Source organism: Cygnus olor, chromosome 1, assembly GCF_009769625.2.
Source record: "Cygnus olor isolate bCygOlo1 chromosome 1, bCygOlo1.pri.v2, whole genome shotgun sequence".
Taxonomy (NCBI): domain Eukaryota; kingdom Metazoa; phylum Chordata; class Aves; order Anseriformes; family Anatidae; genus Cygnus; species Cygnus olor.
Genome location: NC_049169.1, coordinates 95,261,073 through 95,278,987, shown reverse-complemented (window position 1 = coordinate 95,278,987; position 17,915 = coordinate 95,261,073). Strand labels below are relative to the sequence as shown.

Below are 17,915 nucleotides of genomic sequence, written 5' to 3'. Positions count from 1 at the left end.
TACTGCTGATATCACTAAGGAATCTTTACATAACTTAATTAGAGCAGAACCATCTGTTACATGAAATGAGACAGAATATGACTTCCAGAGTAAGCATTAACAGAAAAGTCATATACTCGTCTGTACCGTACTCATGTTTTTGAAAAGAGAAGCATGTGTCCCAAGTCATCTAACCATCCACAGGAGATTTCAGATTTTGAAAAGGAGATTTCACTCAACGAACACTAACTACACTGAGTTTCAAAGTTATATTGTACATCCAATGTTTCCGTTTGCAGTGTCCAAATAAATAAAATCACACGAATCTGAAGCATTTTCTTCCTGATCTGTTACCCATCCGGTTCTGGGCTAATTCTTTAGAGGTGTGTAATAAGGCATATTAGATACAACTTCAAATTACTGCAGATGGGGAAAGTATATTTGGACAGGGCACTAACTGCTGTTCAGAACAGGCTGGAACTTGAAGGCAGTCAGATCTACTCCAGTGCTCAGTTTGGAGCTGTATCAACAACAGCAAGGGATTCCCAGAGTGAAAACAAGTGAGGGGAGAGGGAAAAACAAACAGAAACAGCCACTAACCTAATAAACCATGTTCAAGGGATAGTCAGAAATACAATTTGCTTTTTCCTTACCCTTTCAAAATGCTGCATCTGTATACACAGGGCTAAACAGCACCTATTCCAGAGATTCCAGATACGTCAACAAATGACATACCAGAGCTAGAAGTACAGCAAGAGCTTGCTTAGGAATTTTATTCTCTTTGGAGACCTACATCTAATTCTTCTCCTCCTTAGCCAGCTGCTTCATACCAGCAAACAAGGAGGCAGCTAAAAATCCTCCTCTGACATCACAAGCCATGATGTTTCTCCTTCAGAAGCCAAGCATTTGGAGGTAACAGATGAGAAGAAATCTTTCTTTGGAAGTAACATTCCAAGTGCATGATACTGGAGATAAAGCAGCTGACCAAGGACCTTAAATACTGGTCTGTCAAAACATAGTCACTGATACAATTCACCCAATAATCCATTCCTGGAGCAAACATCAGTGTGCACAGAAAGGAGCATTCAAACAACTACAGATGCATGAAATATTTCGTCAAGCCCGTAGCAGTCTTAATCCCCAGAGTATGTCAACTTATACCTGTGCCACAAAAAGTTACCACCTGAATTGTGATGTGTATATCCGCATCCCTCCTGTGCGGGTTTGAGCCATATGCTTTTCATAGTCTTGGCATATATACTTACACTCTCCCACAGATTAGCTCTCTCTCATAAACCATATCCATGTTTTTCAAATTTCAAAACCCTTTTCCAAGTCTTGTATAACCTCATTGGTTCTGGTATTACGGAAAATAAAAGGCCTCTCATTTTACTTTTCCCTGTATGATTTGTTTGCTTCTGTTGCCATACTCCTTGAAACTGACCAGCTCTTTAAACTGACATTAAATCACATTCAAGTTTTCTTCTATAAAGCATCTTTCATTCTCTCTCTCCTCAGCCTCCTCACCACCTCCATTTCCAAACTCTTAAACAACCCTCTCAGATAAAAACAGTTTTCTGAGATGCCCATTTGATTTCAACAACTCTTTCCACCTACCGTTTCATGATGAGATAAGGACTTACTTTTTTATTCCTTTTTTCCACTGGCATTCTTCTTATTACAGACATCTATGAACTTTGGCTGTTTGTTAATAGACAACAGTTCCCAGACAGAATATCCTCACTTTTATGCAAGGATCCTTTTCACTAGCTTCCTCATTCACTTTTATCCTTTTATTCATTACAATAGGAGAACAGTCAAGATTTTCACAGGTTTCTTCTTCCAAAGATATTAAATTTAATTATATTTCAGTATGAAGAATGTAAGAAGGGTAAAAAATGGTTTCAGAATCTTGAGATAAAGCTTCCAGATGTAACAATTTCCAAAGCATCTTTGATTTTCATCATTTCTATTTGCAGATGCCAAAACCAGAACCATATAATCAGAAGTAGATGCAAGCCTTACAGGTTCCAGTAAGGTGGTCAAGTTTGCAAACAAGCTTTTTTCTTCCTCCATGAGGACAAAGTCTAGCTTTGTCCACCTCCAGGGAACGGTCTTCAAAAAACCAACAAAAAACCAACACCTCAAAAATATCCTCACAACAACACTTTAAAGGGTATTTATGAAAACAACATCCTCAAAGAAGCACTGCAAGTACCAGTAAAATCTGTAAGTCTCATAACAGCAGTTTGTAGTGCTATAATTTAAGGATTGCTTACACTAGTACAGAAAATTAATTCTCACAATTTTTCAATAAAGCTGTCCAAAGTATTCTTGCTTTAGAGATGAAAAAGTCAAGCATAGGCTGAGATTTTTCTCTTCTCTTTCTTTTTCTCCTGCCACTCTTCCTTCTCCCCACTCACCATAGTCAGGAAAGAGATTATAACCCAGAGGCTCCCAATCTGAGTCTGCTTTTAATTGCATTTGCTCATAGCACCTATAGAGCATTAGTGATACTTAGCATGACTTTCAGAGGCATGGCACAACTGCCTACTCCCACTCAAATCCATGAAAAATTGAAGTCAAACCAGTCAGACTTTAACATCCACATTTGGTTTCCATCATCAGAGAAGCGACAGGACATACTCAGAAAAAAAAAAAAAGAATCCTTGGAGTTAACAAGTCAGACACTTACAGGCTCTCAAAGCAAATAAGCCAGGCAACAAAGCTGATATCCAGCCGCTCCCGCAGGCTGCTCTTGCTGTTGTAAGAGCTCCTTAGTTTTACCAACTTAAAAGTAGGAATGAGCATTAACAAATCCACACCTGCCACAGGACACTAAGATCATCCTTGGTCAAGTGCTCATGACACATGCTTTAGGCACTGCAACAAGCTGCCTTCCGTGTTATCACCTACACATCGACTGTGACTCAATATTCAGGGAGTTCTAATGATTTGTTTATATCCTTAGCAGCTGATCATCAGCCATGAAAGTTATTAAAACACATTTTCTGTCTAGAAGAGCAGGGAAAGATGCCAATGACATAACGTTTTAATTAGAAGATGCAAGCACCTTTTTTTTTTTTTGGCCTTGAATTTGCAACGTTCTGCTTCTTGCTGCTTCTAAGTTCAGTCCTCTTGAGGCTGAGAAAAGGAGTAGCACAGCCTCCTACAAACAGATCCATAGAAGTTTTTTTAAAACTAATCAGCGCCATAAGCCGCATAGCTGGAACTTCAAAGCCACAGCACTGTCTTAAAAGAAGCAAGTATTTACACAATTCTCTTAAGAACAAGGTCATATTTGCCGAGCCAGATAAACACAAACTTCAAACAAATACCGAAGTCTTTGAGTATAAACCATAGACAGAAGGCAACCACTACATACTAGAGAATGCTTCACACTTGTTTAGTAGCTGTCACAGCACAGAAGAATCCCAGTACCCACAAAAGTTATGGACAGGCAGAAAATGGCTCTGTGAGGACATGCAGTATACTGCGCACACACTGCCTGAGGTCCTGCTCAGAGAAACTTCTAGCCTTAGGCATGCATCTCAAAGCTAAAAATGCAAAGCCAGTAGCACAGTTATAAACTTCATACTTCACATTTCAGATTGCCAAGCTTAGCAAATCCTTGCTAACTCTAAGTCCAACAAACTGACCCTGAGATCTCAACAGGTTTCTTTCCCACATAAAATACCAACTGCGCTAACGATTGTGCAAACTAACTCTCAGTGGTACACAAACAATCTAATTTATTATCTAATGAGAGCTCAGCTGACAGGTACAGTGCCTACACAACATTATTTGCTACCAACTCAAATACAGAGGTACAGCTGGGCACAGACAGAATGCCCTATATCATCTTTGTTGTTGTAGGAACAATGAAAAAAACACTGAATGATCTAAGCACTCTAGCAGTGTAATTCTCAGACCTACTTGGATTCAGCCTTTCCCATTTGTAGTGGCTCGAGATGGCTGTTGTTCAGTTTAAAAGCATACATGCATTTCAGAGGAAATGTATGCTAGCACCTGAGATGTGAAGTCAGTGTTCTGACCACTGAGGACATCCCCTGGGCTTGAACAGGAGGGATGAAGAAATGCGCAAATTAGATATATAAATCTAACAAGATTCAAACAAGAAGCTGGGAAATCTGATCCCGCATGTCTGCTTGCAGCTCTGCCACCGATTTCCTGTGGTCTCTGCGAGTTACTTCATCTTTCAGCTGCTTAGCACAATGAACACTCTGATGACCTCATCAGGACAAGGACATGGCCGTCCAGATGATGTTCCTATGCACAACCTAAGGCACGCCAATTTACTGAGGCCACCTGATGCAGATCCTGAGTCACACCATCAGAGCTCTGAGGAATCCAAATCTTTCACGAGATCAGGTGTTTCCCTACCTGTCGCTGCACACCCAAGTGTGCCACCTTCCTAACAGGGCAACCCATCCACTAAACTAACATCAACACACACACTAAGCCCACAATTGTAAGCTCACCTTCTGTCAATATACTGGAGAAAAAAAAAAAATGAAAAGAGTGTTAAAAAGTGTTTATTTTTTACGCTCTCCATTTTTGGTGAGGCAACACCTTGGAGAACAGCAGAATGAACACATGCACACTCCTTCTGCCCTTCCTAGTCACAAATACCATCCTTTATACAGAACTCAGAAAGCTTACCCTTGTGGAAAACACATATGCTCACCTGACAAAAAAAACAAACAGATGCCAGGAAAATACGTCTTATCCAAGATAAAGAATTAAACTCAGCCCTTACTGTTAAAAAGCATCAGTGACTTTCTAGAGGCATAAAGAGACATTGGACAGGTCAATGAACCGTGCAAGGAACTGGGAGACAGGACTGGGCACGGAAGCCAGAAGTCCTGTCACTAACTTGATACGTGACATCAGGTAAACAACTTCATCCCCTCTCAGTTTCAGCTTACACTTTAGTAAGCCGATAATGATAAATTACCTACCTCACTACATGGGTGGAGAACGCTTTACTAATTCATGACAACAAAGCAACCTGAGAAGAGTGGATATAAAGCTAGTCCATATACATACATACAGATAGATAAACAAATTGGAAGAAAAGACACGTTACCCAAAAGCTCCAGTCAGCACTCCAACTGTATTGGGCAGGAACCTGCATCTTTTCTGTGCACGAACCAAGAGTCTCCTCTGAGTCCGCAAGCAGCTGGCTGATAAGACCATGATCCACTTCATGAACTTCCTGAGAACAAGGAAGCAAGGTTATGTCATTTGACAACAGAGGAGAAAGGTGCTGAAATAAGAAGATGGTTAAGCCACTTAAGAGCTGCGTATTAAATGAAATTTGACGTGCTAGATTTACCCAGGTGAGCGGCATGGAAACACTTCCCACTGGCAGCGTTTTCACTGATTTTTTGAAGCGTATGCTATATTTAATTTTTACCTACCTTGTTATCAGAGTATATTATTTCCACAGCAACGCCTCAACTTGGGCATTGAAGCCACACAGATGTTTAGAGCTGAGCTAACATGAACACAAGACACTTGTGCAGAACTTGCAGGACACCTCTGGGAACCAAGGGACCTTTCAGAAAGCAAGAAAGGTCACGTGGATGTTGCACTTCCCAGAGATGCAACATACTTTATGACGATACAAATACATAAATTTATGCCTATTATTTACACCATAAGGTTTATTTGTACAAGACACAACATTACAGAGGCCAGCAGCACTACCTGCATTCCTTACTATGAAAATAAGCACACTTTTGGAGCACTTTCCCTTGACACCGCTATTCGCTTGGGAGCTCGGTTCTGCTTCAGGAGGGGCAGCGGAGCCACAGTACAGGGGGACACTTGTCCCAAATCCCACAGCAAGCCGGGCCAGCACCCCTGCGGGCCCCGCCAGCCCCCAGCCCACCCAGAAGAGCCCAAACCCGGCTTCTCGCCCGGCGGAACCGGCAGCCGGGCCGCGGGGCGAGCAGCGCCGGGGAGGCACCGCCACGGCTCCCCCCAGCCCCGGCGGGCCCTGCCCCGCTCGCTGCCCCCCAAAACTTTCCGAAACGGCGGCGGAGGCGTGCAGGACCCCCTCCCTTTCCCCCCTCCCGGGGCCGGGGCACGGAGCTCACCGGCGGGGAGCGCGCAGAGCCCGGTGGCAGCGGCGTCGCTTACCATGGAGGGGGGCGAGGGCGGCGCGGCGCCCGCCAAGCGCCTCAGCGGGGCCGCGGCCGCCATTTAAAGGGGCAGGCGCGGAGCCGAAGGCGGGAGGCGCTTGCTAAGGGCCAGCGGCTCATGAGGAGGCCGGGCCGGGGAGAGGAGGAGAGGAGAGAAGGGAGAGGGGCCGCCCGCCCACGGCAGGGGGCTGCCGGACAGCCCCGAGGGGGAGCCGGGCTGGGCGGAGGGGGTTTTGCGATCCCCCCCCCCACCACCACCCTATACACACGGGGGGAGCCCCTGTGAGGCTTTGGGAGAGCTCAGTGAGGACGGCCCGGAGTTGGTGGAAAGTTTGAGGAGGAAAAAGTGATGACAGAGCCCCCCCCCTCCTTCCTTCCCTCCCTGACTGCGGGAGGCGGTGGGGCTGGGCAAAGCCTGCCCAACGCCGCTCCACAGGGACCCCTAGAGGGGAGAGAGCGAAACCCTATAATCGTGTCGGGTTAGGCGAGTGGGAGAAGCTTCACGTTCAGCTGGTGGCTGCCAGCGACACTAAAAACAAAAACACTGAACTAAAACACTGAAAACCCTCTGTATTCCCTTGGTTTGAAGCTGGCTGGCCCGACAGCTTTTCTTGGGCACGTCGTGTTTCATGGAGGATTCACAGCAGAGTTACCATTACAGGATGAAACGGACACACTGCACGTGCCGTTTATGCTCATCACAGCACACATTTTTTTTTTTTTTTTTAGAAATGCATCAGATACTTGGGTTTACATCAGATAGTGTTTGGAATGCCTTTGATCCAGCTCCATCTTCCCACACTGACTCCTTTGCCACCCAGCCATGGCCACTAACTCAGTCCCAACTCCTCTCGATGTGCCAGCTGCCTCTGACTTTGCTGGTTATTCACTCCTCAAATTCTTGGTTGCTTTTGATTCCCCTGACTTGTTCCCTTCATAGATACTTTCTTTACTGTCTAGCACTTTGGCAATACTTCCTTGACAAGAGCCTCGAGCTCTACCTTTCAGCTTTGCACCAAAGTGATATGTTGCCGTACGCTTGGCCCCAACTCCCTACTTAATAAATATTTTCTTCAGAGTAATTCCTTCCTGATAATCCCAGGTCGGGTCTTCCCACTCTACCAGTCCATTTAAATATTTGCCTTCTAGGTTCTTCAGCCGTAACCCTGCTTTCATTGATACAGGTGTCACTACATCAAAGCTAGATATTGTTCCTCTTGACATCGTTCAGTCAGTAGGCTTTTGCGAGTCAAATGTGGAATTTCTTGAAGCAGTTATTGCAGTCCTTCCACCTGCAAAGGCGCAAATCAAAGAATTTGTCAGAAGATTAGTCATGAAAGCTGTAGTGTTAGGACAGTTTTCCTCATGGTGTGTAGGGTTTTCTCTTTGTTTTGTTTGGGAGGGGGGGCTGTCCTTTTTGCTTCTAAATACCAAGAAAAGCAGAAATACTGATGCTTCCCTTAGAAATGTGCGGCACAAGTGTTTTAATGGGTGTGGAATTGAGCCTCTACTGGATAATCAAGCGAAATTCCGTTATCTGAAGAGTGCTAAAGATAAGCAAAGTCCTTAGATAAAGCCAGCAGGCTGCTGGACAGGTGCACTGGGAGAGGCATCAGCCAGCCAGCTGGGCTGGCATGTGCTCCATACGGCTCCATACTTTGAAGAATATATTTTACCTATACACACAGTGTGTGTACAGCCACAAATATAATAAATTCCCGTAACTTCCCTAGGATGCTAGGAATCGAGTTGGCTTTCTCTTCTCACCTCCACTAGGAAGGGGTTCAGCAGAAGAGAGGTCTCCTTTTGAATACCTGGATATTCTGTACTCAGCCCAAGGTTCTGGTTTATACAAGGCCAAAACAAAAAACAAAAATAAAACAAACAAAATTATCTTCCCTCTGCTCTCAGAGCATTTTTGGCATCTTCTATGGGATAGATGAGAACAGCCCCCGGGAAGTCATTGTTGTGACTTCAGATGTGGCTGTCATCCAGGCAGCAGGCAGAGCGCGGTGGTAACTTTAGTGTGACATTCACTGGGCAGAATGTGAGGTCCTGTTGCAATAGCGCACACGTATTTTGTCTTGCCCGTACCACCTGCACTACTTTTTTTGCTTGTACTACTGGTGAGACCACATACTTCAGCAGCGATGAGCCAGCACATTGGGAAGCTCTATGGATCTGCAGTGTCTTCATTTCTCTTCTTCTTACTGATGGGTGAGTACTACAACACCTTCCTTAATTAGAAGAAATATAGTTTTTTTCTAGAATTTGGATTGAGAGGTTCTCTTCTTTTTTTCTTTTTTTTTTTCCAAAAAAATATTCTCTCCTGAGGGCTTCCCCAGGATGCAGGGAAACTATATCCAGTGTTGTACACTGCGTTAAAACATGTTTTTCTTTATACATATGTTCCTATTTAGTTAATAGCAGTACGTGTTTGGACTTGATCCCCAGGGTGGAATTTATCTTTCCAGAAAGTGTGAGTTTGCCTGGCTTTTTCAAGAAGGGCTGTGTATCATCATTGCTAGAACCTTCATTTCTATTTTAGTTCTCTGATGTATTAGCAAAGAGTTATCCACACAAGGTAGTTACTCACATCCATCTGTGAAAGCCAAACTTAACCCAGGGCAGAAGTCATATAAATTGAGATAAGCTATGAGCAGTCATTGATCACTTGATCACAGGCCAACTGGGAGCAGGCTAGAGCTTGCAAAGCACCCTCACAGCACCAGCTGGGTGTGAAGTTGAGCTTGAAAGCCAAGAAAACCACCTGAAAGATGGTCGTTCCAGCACATGAGGATTTTTATGTGGGTTGGAAATTGAGTCCTCAATCTCTTCTCCATTTATTGAGGTTGAGCAAAGGAAAGGAAGCACAGCAAGAAAGAGCACATTTGGTACTGACCTCCAGCCTCCATTCTGGTTCCCCAATGCTGTTGGCCACTGGCAAATGAAGCTTGCAGGGCTGCTCTGGTGAACTCCAGGGACCAACAGGGAAATCTGAGGTTCCAGGACTAGGAAGCATTTTTATGCTAGCACATTTTATTCCTTCCTTTTGTCCTCCTGCCTCCTCTTGACTGCCTCGTGTATTTCTCAGCCACAGCCAATGATATGGCCTCACATGGGAAAGGACCAACCTGCAGATGGAGTAAAGGGTAGGCTGATGGGTTAGTAGGTGCCCTGTGGGTACTGGAAAACGTGGAGCACCTTGTCACATTACCAGGAGTCCCAGAGAGCTTTCTTCCCTCGTGGCTGAAAAACGGCCATGAGCGAGCAACTTTATGTGACAGTGACCTATTAGATCATCTAATAATTTTTCCAGGTCAAGACAAGATCATCCATGCTATATGTCTCGGTGCTCTGTCTAGCCTAAGAGCTTTCACCAAAAAGCCTCGCATTCCTCTCCAGGGGAGACTGAGCCCTACAACCCACTGAAGGGGGAGCTACACATCACTCTCCTAATGAAGCGATTGACATAAAAAGAGCTTTGAAGCAGAGTCAACAGAGCATTTGGCATTGGTATACTGCCAAATGCCAGTATGATAAGGGCATTGTGTATTTAAATACCAGTGAGCTAGCAGGTTCCAGTTTTGCAACCTTACCAAAAAAAAAAAAAAAAAAAAGGAAGGAAGAAAGAAAGAAAAATAGAGGCTGTGCTGTGACCTTATCAGTGAAAACCCCAAACAGAGCTGGGACTAAACGATACAGCCTACTCCTCTTGCATTTTGATTTTCGTAATTAGCTGTAAGCTAGATCTATGGAATCAAAGACGTGGGGTAACACAGATGACAAGGCCAGTTATTTCCTGATAGGCAGTGCAAATGAAACTGGTGATGAACAAGAGGCAACATCAAAGCACATTGTTCCTGCTCTGTTATGATCTCTGTGCCACTAAGTGACTGTAAAAATGATGCCTTTTTCTTCACTAAAAGGAATACAAATTATGATTGTGTTGCAGGGAGTGTGTATGGTAAGGCAGGAATACCTCTAGCAGAGAAGAAATTCTGTTGCCTTTCCTTGAAAAGAAGGTAGCAGTGGCACACTGCTGTTGCTAAAGCAGCAGTATCCAGCAAAGACGATTGATGAATAGAGATTTTAAAAGAATATTCAACACAAAACTGCTTTAACAAATAATGAAATGCATCACATCAGAATATGCACAAAAACAAAATATGTCAAGCTACCTTCAGCTTTGTCACACATTTGTCAAAGTATTTGCACTACACTTTGTACTTCAAGATTAAATTTGAGTTTTCACAAGGTTTTCACAAGGTGTATAAAGATAGGAGACTCCTTGTGAACTTTTTTCTTTCCTTCCAACCACTCAGAAATTTGATGATGTAGAGCTTTTTAAAGCTGCTTCTCATCTGATTGAAAAGTACCTGTTGCCTGTCAGTGTCTCCACACAGGAGCTGAAATGGGGTTATTAACAGAACAGGGAAGGAAACAAGAAAACTCTGGAAAATCTCCGTGTGTCCTGCTTCCCAGGCCTTCTTCCTTGTGTTGTTGGACTGCTGGCAGACGCAGCTTGCTCGCACAAACCTCTGTCCGCTGCATGCAGTGACTTGCTTCTGTTTCATCCTGTCACAGGGGCGTGGGGAAAGTCACAAGCTAACCAGCTCTTCTCTTTTCTCCCTCATCTTCCTGTTTTGACCAACTTCACAGCCTGGAACTGGAAATTCATTCCTGAAAAAAGGGTGGTGGAAGCTGTTACCATTTTGTGAAGGATGCACAACATGTTCTGTTCTGGATTGTTGTTTTTACTTATTTATTTATTTATTTATTTATTTATTTATTTATTTATTTCTGTGTCCTGTGGCTTGGGTTTCAGTCACACTACATATCATCTTATGTGGGCACCACTTGTGAGCCATCTGGGGACAGTAGACACGTTGCATGCTATATTGTTGCCCAGTTTCATAGCCAGCTTTTGTTCCATGTATATTTCTGCGTCCATGTGTTATCTCTTGTCTGGCACTTAAACTGTAAACTCTGTGCATCATCCTTTTGTGAGACACCTAGAAAAACAAGGCCCTGCTTTCTGACACAAACTGTCAGTGCTACTGCCATACAAGTCATAAATAATAATAGCTTATGAATACAACTGTGATTTTGTACACAAGCTTGCCTGGAGGAGCATTCAAGTAACTCTCAAACCCATCATCAAGCGAGCGGGTTGGTCTTCCATTGCCATGAGACATTTGTCCCTGATGTACAGAGGCTATTGTCACTGAGAAGCTTCAGCAGGCCCAGACAATAGCATCTCACACCCTTTGAACAGCGGTGAAAGGCTGAAGACAATAGGAGATGAAAACCTTCCCCAAATGATCCGCAGTCCTTGAGAGGGCACCGACTTGTAAGAAGGGAGACCATTTTTTACTTGAAGAAAATAAAACAGTGGAAGAAAGTTTTTCCAAAGGTTGGTTTGAACTCTTGCTTGGAGGTAGCTGCTGGGTTATTTTTAAGAGTTTGTTTCCCCCTCTTTTTGTTCCAGCAGGGGATTTGAGACAGCAACTATTCCTCTCATCTTCCCAGCCCAGGCTCGTTTCCAGAAATGAGATACACTTGCATTACTCCTAGCTCGAGGCTGCTTGCTACTATGATTAGCAGTTGCGTGAGGGAAGGCAGCTTTAAATCTCTGGTACAAGCATATCGTCTGTATTTTTCTAACAAAGAGTAGCGGGATAATGGGATCCCTTCACAGAGGATAAATGTCACCCAGTGACAGGAGTCCTCTTAATTAAAAATAAGATAGTATGACAGTGTCTTCAGGTGCATCTTCTCTTTGTTTCAGGATGTTGGTTGTCAAAATGGAGTTGGCTATTTCATAGGCTGTTTTCACAACAACTCAAGTTATCAAACGTGTATGTTGAAATCTACATGTTGAAACCCACAGGAACTCTAACTTGTTGAAAACAGTTCCAGAAAGTGGGCTGCCCAGGCAGAATGACTTAACTAACTTTCTGTTAGGCAAACAGAAAATCAAGTCCCATCTTTGTGCTTTCCTGCTCTGTTTGTAAAACAGATACAGAACATACTGCAGTCAGTGCCTCTCACTTGCAGCTTCCCTTGGCTCACCAGGTCTTCTCTTCTCCCTTTCATTCTCTGGCATTAAGCTTTTATATCCCCGGTAAGGATATAGAGCGTGAACTTTATTTTTACATTTTCTGAGAGCCTGCTAACTCCTCAATTTCAGCCTCGTTGAAAATCAGATCTGCTCTTCAGATTGGTTAGGCATCATCTTTAGGAATTACTGTGCTAGAAAATCTGTCTCTCCTGAGTAGAGCATGTCACCACTCTAGAGAAACACTCACATCAGTATTCTCAGTATCAACCCCTGCAGCAAGCTAAGATGCCATCCCCCTGTTCGCAGACAATATCTTCTGAGTGTTCAGTCTGTGGCAATGGAGATTTCTTCCCAAAGGCCCAAGATTTCCTGCCCTGAAACTGGAAGTGCATGCCAAACCCCCTAAGAAGCTAACACATTATGTTTCGGGATGCAGGCACTTGCATTCAGATGCACACGTGTTCACTGTACTTGTCAGAACAGAGCTGTCTGTGTGCAAGGGGACATGCATTTTTTGCTGTGACTTGAAAATGGTTGAGTCCCTGAGACTTTCTGGAGTGGGAAGAAAGGTTAGAGTTCCAGGTGGAAATGTGGCTGAATGTGGCAGCGAACCTATCTGCACACATGAACATAACCTAAGCAGGAACCATGAAAAACATCCCTATTGCCATAATGGTGACCAACCTCGAGTCCTAATTCCAGGAGCCGTTCTTTGCTGTGGTTACAGGTCAGGAACAGCCACAAAGTTTATAATCCTACTGCCCTCAACCCTCCTCTTCTCTCTCTCTTTTCTGGTACAGATGCTGGTGTTAGTGGTGGAAATCCAAGCAAGGAGAGTGCAACCGTATCTCACAGGGCAGCACAGCCTCCACTGTTGACAACGCCTGAGCCATGGCACATTTTCGTGACTCAAACACCAGCCAAGGAAAAAGCCAAAGAGGGGGAAACTGTGGTCTTAAATTGCCACTTTAGCAGTCCGCAACATCCTTCCCTGGCTGACCTGACGGTGAAGTGGTACAAAGAAGACGAAAAGGGGCAGATGGACCTGCTAGAAAACAACGTGACCATCTTGCCAAATAACTCTAGGGTTTTCCTGAGCGGCGACTTGTCCCAGGGGGATGCCTCCCTGGTGATCCTCAATGTGACGACCGGTGACCACGGAATCTATTTCTGTGAGGTTACACTTCCAGACGGGAAGGTGGTGACAGGAGATGGCACAAAGCTGAGGATCAGGAGGGCTCTGGGTAATATTTGGTGTTATTTATTATATTCTTTTCTCCCTCTTCCTCCTCCAAAGCTGGTCTACATGCTTGCAGAAGGAGGGAAGTTAGTCTGCTTGGCCTCTAGCAGCTATGGGCTGGTGCCAAGGAGTGTAATTGCTAGGTAGCATTTCTCATTCTGTTTGTTAGGCTAGGTAATTTTGATTGGCTTGCTCCTAGAAACAATCACACAGGTGTTATTATAACAAGAGACATTTACAACCAAAGAGGGAAGAAATAATTTTGTCACTAAAACCAGTGATTGCCAAGAATGAAACTGCCAGACAAGTTCTCTTGTGTTCAAGGCTTTGTTCAGCTGAACCCCTATGACTGGCAGGTGTCAAGATACTTTCTCCTTTTTTTTGGACATCATTTCTCTCCAACCCACTAATCTGCATATTCATTCCTTAACTCTGGATGACGTAAGTAATCCCACGATAAAACACGAGGATCATATTATATTGGTTCTGCTTAATTTCAGTCACATTAAAATCAAAGTAGCATTAAAACTGCCACGCTGTTTTCTTAGCCTCACAAATAGACACCAGGCATATTAAGTATGGAGATAACTTGCTTTGCCTTTATCAACTGGGAATGTCAAAGAAGCTTTTCTTTTTATATAGGCCAAACACATTCTAATCCCAACGAATCAAAACATCAAAAGGTTTATTATCTTATTATCTAACTTACAAAAAGTAGCACTTTCTTTGTCAGGAGTAAATCGTGCAAGTGCTGTTCATTATCAAAGCTTCTAGCTCACTGAGTTTCACTAGGCCTTTGCCCTTTTGAGCCTGAATCCTTCCCTTCCTAATTTTTATACAACTACTCAATTTAAACCATAGCTCTGACAAGGCAAGAAAATCATGCCCCTGCAAGGACTTGGCCATGTATCTTATGAGATCTCCCACTGGCTTGATCTCATAGTCTCAGTAGTGCGTGTTACTCGTGCAATGTCTGCTCCCTGGCCGATATAATTGCCTTTCTGTGTTCCTGAGAAGATGAAATACATCATTTCTGCCTGAATTAAAGGGACAAGAGAACATGAGAAATATAATTCACAAAGAAATGAAGTGTGCCACAAATTCAGACTGTCCGAAAACTTATCTAAAATTAAAAGGAGAAATTAGATGACAGTGTTAACTTGTCCATTGCATGAAGCAGATGACGTATATTTTGAAGTGAGGTAAGTAATGGTTCTACAGCACCTTCATTGCCTTTTTGATGAACGAGCAGCCCCCCAAATCAATTTCAACTACAGGACACCTCCCTGTATGTGGGAAGATCAGGTTGGATTTTTACTGATGAGCTACAGCTTGTTTACTGGTGAACGACTGCATGTCCATCTATTCAGCAAGGTAGCAGCTTCTCCTGTGAACAAGTGACCAGATGTCTGGAAATCTGTCTATGAATTCCTCAGCACCTGTGCAATAGGTTTGACTTCTGGTTGTGAATGATGACGAAGCATGGAGATGAAGGTATTGGTGGGTCTGTCTTAAGCACCTACATTAAAAGAAAAAGAGAAGGTAAATGGGGGAGCAGAACAGTTGGTGATGTCCTGTACAGACCCTTTCTTCCTTTCCTCAGTGAATTGCCTCAGTGTAGCTCAGTGGTAGGTGTCCTGGGTTAAACTCATTATGATTAAGGGCCGATTAAAACTGAGATAAGATTTCAGGATTTATCCTGTAGCCAATAGAGTAGCAACAGCATCCAGATTTTCTAGTGAAGCTTAAATGCGACCCCTTAGAGATATGTAATGAATGCCTGATCGTACTGTAATTGTAGATGAAACTGGAAGGCTTTTAAAGTATTCTTTTATTATCCTTTCTGGATGAGTCACATGGCAGAATGCCTACCAGGGGGCAGTCACATAAAATCTGTTCAGATCAGTCTTGTGCCACTGTGCACCCAGTTCCCTCTCACAGAGAGTCTCCTCCTCTGGCAGGCTGTACTGCAGGGCAGGTGCTCTCCGCGATGCATCCCATAACTAGGTGGGTCTAGTGTCCCCACCTAACCAAAGGTTCTTCCTGAATCATCCTTCAGTCACAATAAATAATGCAGCCTGGAGGCCAACGTGCTCTTATCTCAAAGAAAATGGGATCATCCCATCTCTACCATGCAACAGCCCCAAAGAGTAACAAGTCAAAGAAAGGGCTTCAGTGGAGCTCTGCCCACCTTCGGGTGCTGCTCCATAACAGCACCAGGTTGTTAAGGGAGACTGCTAGGGAGATGGGGCTATCCTGTCCCTAAACCCCCAGAAAGCATAGCAGCTTCATGCATAGGAATGAAAAAAAACGCTCCATCGTGCAATACGTTCTCTCACATGTGGAAGCCAATGATTTCACGCCAGACAAGACATCATTATAATCACTGTCATGGCAAGAAGCTTCCCTACAGACACTGCAGCAAATGTGCTAACTGCATCGCATACGCGTGCCTGAAAGATATCTTATGCTGCTCTCTCTGCCTTTCCTTCTCCCCCAGGCCTGTTCGGTATCGAAGAATCCATTGGAACGATCATCGGAGTTGTGGCGGCGGGTATCGGAGGCGTGGTGATTCTGATAATTGTTCTAACCCCGCAGCTAAGGAGGTGTGCCCTCTGCATGAAGCAAGGCTCTCACCAAGGTATGGAACACAGAACAAAACCTGGCATTACTTGGTAGGAAGATGACCCTGGTTGCCTGTTTCCTTTTTTTAACTGAAGTAGGAATTAGCCGTTTACTTACCTCTGGTCAGAGCAGGTGTCTGGTTCAGGAAGCATGCAGTGTGGATGAAACTGTCAGGGCTGGTCCTCTATTCCATTTCTTTTGCAGATAGTTCTTTATGTTGGAAAGACCTTCATGTATGGGCCCAGTGAGTTACCTATAAATAAAATAGTATCTTCTTTAATTGCCACCTTTAGCAAAGAGTTGTTCTGCGAGACACTCTTTCTTCTTTTAACCAAGTCCTCCTGGATCTGCTTGTGTTCTTTGGAGTTTATTCTGAAGAATGGTTCTTTCTCTCACTGACTACACACTTATATCAGTAGTCTTGTCATGCTTGCATACAGAAAGCCTCTAATGGACTAAGTACACACACGAGATGTGGTTTGTAAAGCCCAGTAACATCTTTTATTAGATCAACTGCCCAGATAGGGTAAAACAGACATTTTCATCACACAAAGAAATGACCCAGGGAGAGGCTGATGTATCCAAAAATCCAACTGCCTCTTTTTTTCTAGCTCTGGCAGCTGTTCTAATAACAGTAAGCGGACACTGAAGGCTGGACTTTGCCACAAGTTTAGTTCCCCTTTGGCGCAGCCCAAGATGCAGTCTGTATTTCAGGATGAGCTCAGCTGACTGGACGCTTTGCTAAATGGGACTCTTTTGAAAAGCTCATTTTGTTTCTCTCTTCTCCGGAACTCAAAAATCTTACTCAACCTAAACTTCCAACACAACCCATTCTGCGATTCCGTGAAATCAAACAAACAAACACGAAGAGCTGTGTTTGCTCTTCACTGGAGCGCTGCCGCCACCTGATGGCCAGCTTTGCTGGGACAGGGACAGGGACAGAGCCAGGAGCTCTGCTCCCCTCCCAGCCTTGCTGAGTAGAGCCTAGGCTGATTCTGCCCACACAGCATCATCCCTTTGCAAACCCTCTGAGCAAACAGAGTTTATAACCTCTCACTTTGCCAAACAGCCTCGGGAGAGTTTCTTGTGTTGTACTAATGTCACATCGCTCACTTGCTCTATTCTTTCTTTCTTGCAATGTAGCTTGATCTGCAGTGCTACAGGAATCACTGGAAGATGCAAAGGCTAAATGTGGAACTTGTAAGCCAAAAAGGAAGCTCTAGATGTAATAAAAGTTTTTGCATTCATACGTCTTGGTTTTGGCATTTTTTCTTTTTCTAGTATGTTTCTTCTTCCTGCAGCTTTGACAGCTGCAGTGGCATATTCAACAGCCACCTGCAGCGAGGAGCAAAACAGCCTTTCATAAAGGAATTTGTGTTGTCACCTGCTGAGGGCCCACTTGGTCTGGCCACATCTCTCTGAATCTAGGCTCTGATGAGGTACCTTGGCTCTTTCCCTGCCATTACATCTTGTTTGGAGATGCTCCGTCTGCCAGCAGTGCTTCAAAGTGGACAGAAGGAAGGCTTCCAGCCACAAAAACACCTGCCTGAGGGAAGCGCCATGCATTTGCCCAGAATGTGTCACTTTTTGGGTGCAGCCAGTGTTCCCATCTGCCTGGGAACGTCCCCCTCTCAGTATAGAGGCTCTCGTCCCGTGGGCTTGCTCCAGCCTACAGTCCTGCAACAAAGAGGCAAAGAAGGCCCACTTGAATGCTACCCCTGCCTGAAAAAACGGGGTTTTGTTTTACTCTTCCAGAAGGAAATACAGTGCTTCTATCTAAGCCTCAAATAGCTTTAAGAAAAAGGAGAGATGTAAGATTTGCTTGTCATGAGTAATG

At 44.1% G+C, this 17,915-nt stretch overlaps 2 protein-coding genes across 8 annotated transcripts in view; one reads left to right on the top strand and one right to left on the bottom strand.

Moving 5' to 3' along the window:
• The window catches only part of GRAMD1C (GRAM domain containing 1C), a 49,353-nt gene extending 42,799 nt beyond the window's left edge, over positions 1 to 6,554 (bottom strand). For 2 of the 6 annotated variants that reach the window (XM_040570700.1, XM_040570702.1), the window contains exons 1-2: positions 6,148 to 6,554; positions 5,090 to 5,218 (exon numbers count right to left, since the gene is read on the bottom strand). In XM_040570700.1, the coding sequence (XP_040426634.1) occupies positions 5,090 to 5,218; positions 6,148 to 6,210 (192 nt within the window). In that variant the 5' untranslated portion in view covers positions 6,211 to 6,554. Of the gene's footprint in view, positions 1 to 1,622; positions 1,665 to 5,089; positions 5,219 to 5,423; positions 5,561 to 6,104 lie in introns of those variants that run through there. The other 4 variants (XM_040570704.1, XM_040570705.1, XM_040570703.1 and 1 more) reach the window with 4 other exon arrangements.
• Positions 6,555 to 7,862: 1,308 nt separating this feature from the next.
• Positions 7,863 to 17,309, top strand: LOC121076384. Of its 2 annotated transcripts, none has more exons than XM_040570678.1 (4): positions 7,863 to 8,366; positions 13,014 to 13,457; positions 15,954 to 16,094; positions 17,217 to 17,309. In XM_040570678.1, exons 1-4 carry the CDS (start codon positions 8,300 to 8,302, stop codon positions 17,219 to 17,221), a joined length of 657 nt encoding a protein of 218 aa, XP_040426612.1. In that variant the 5' UTR covers positions 7,863 to 8,299; the 3' UTR covers positions 17,222 to 17,309. The 2 variants fall into 2 exon arrangements, with proteins under 2 accessions (XP_040426612.1, XP_040426620.1); XM_040570686.1 differs by having other exon boundaries at positions 7,865 to 8,366; positions 17,222 to 17,309.
• The last annotated feature ends 606 nt before the right edge of the window (positions 17,310 to 17,915 follow it).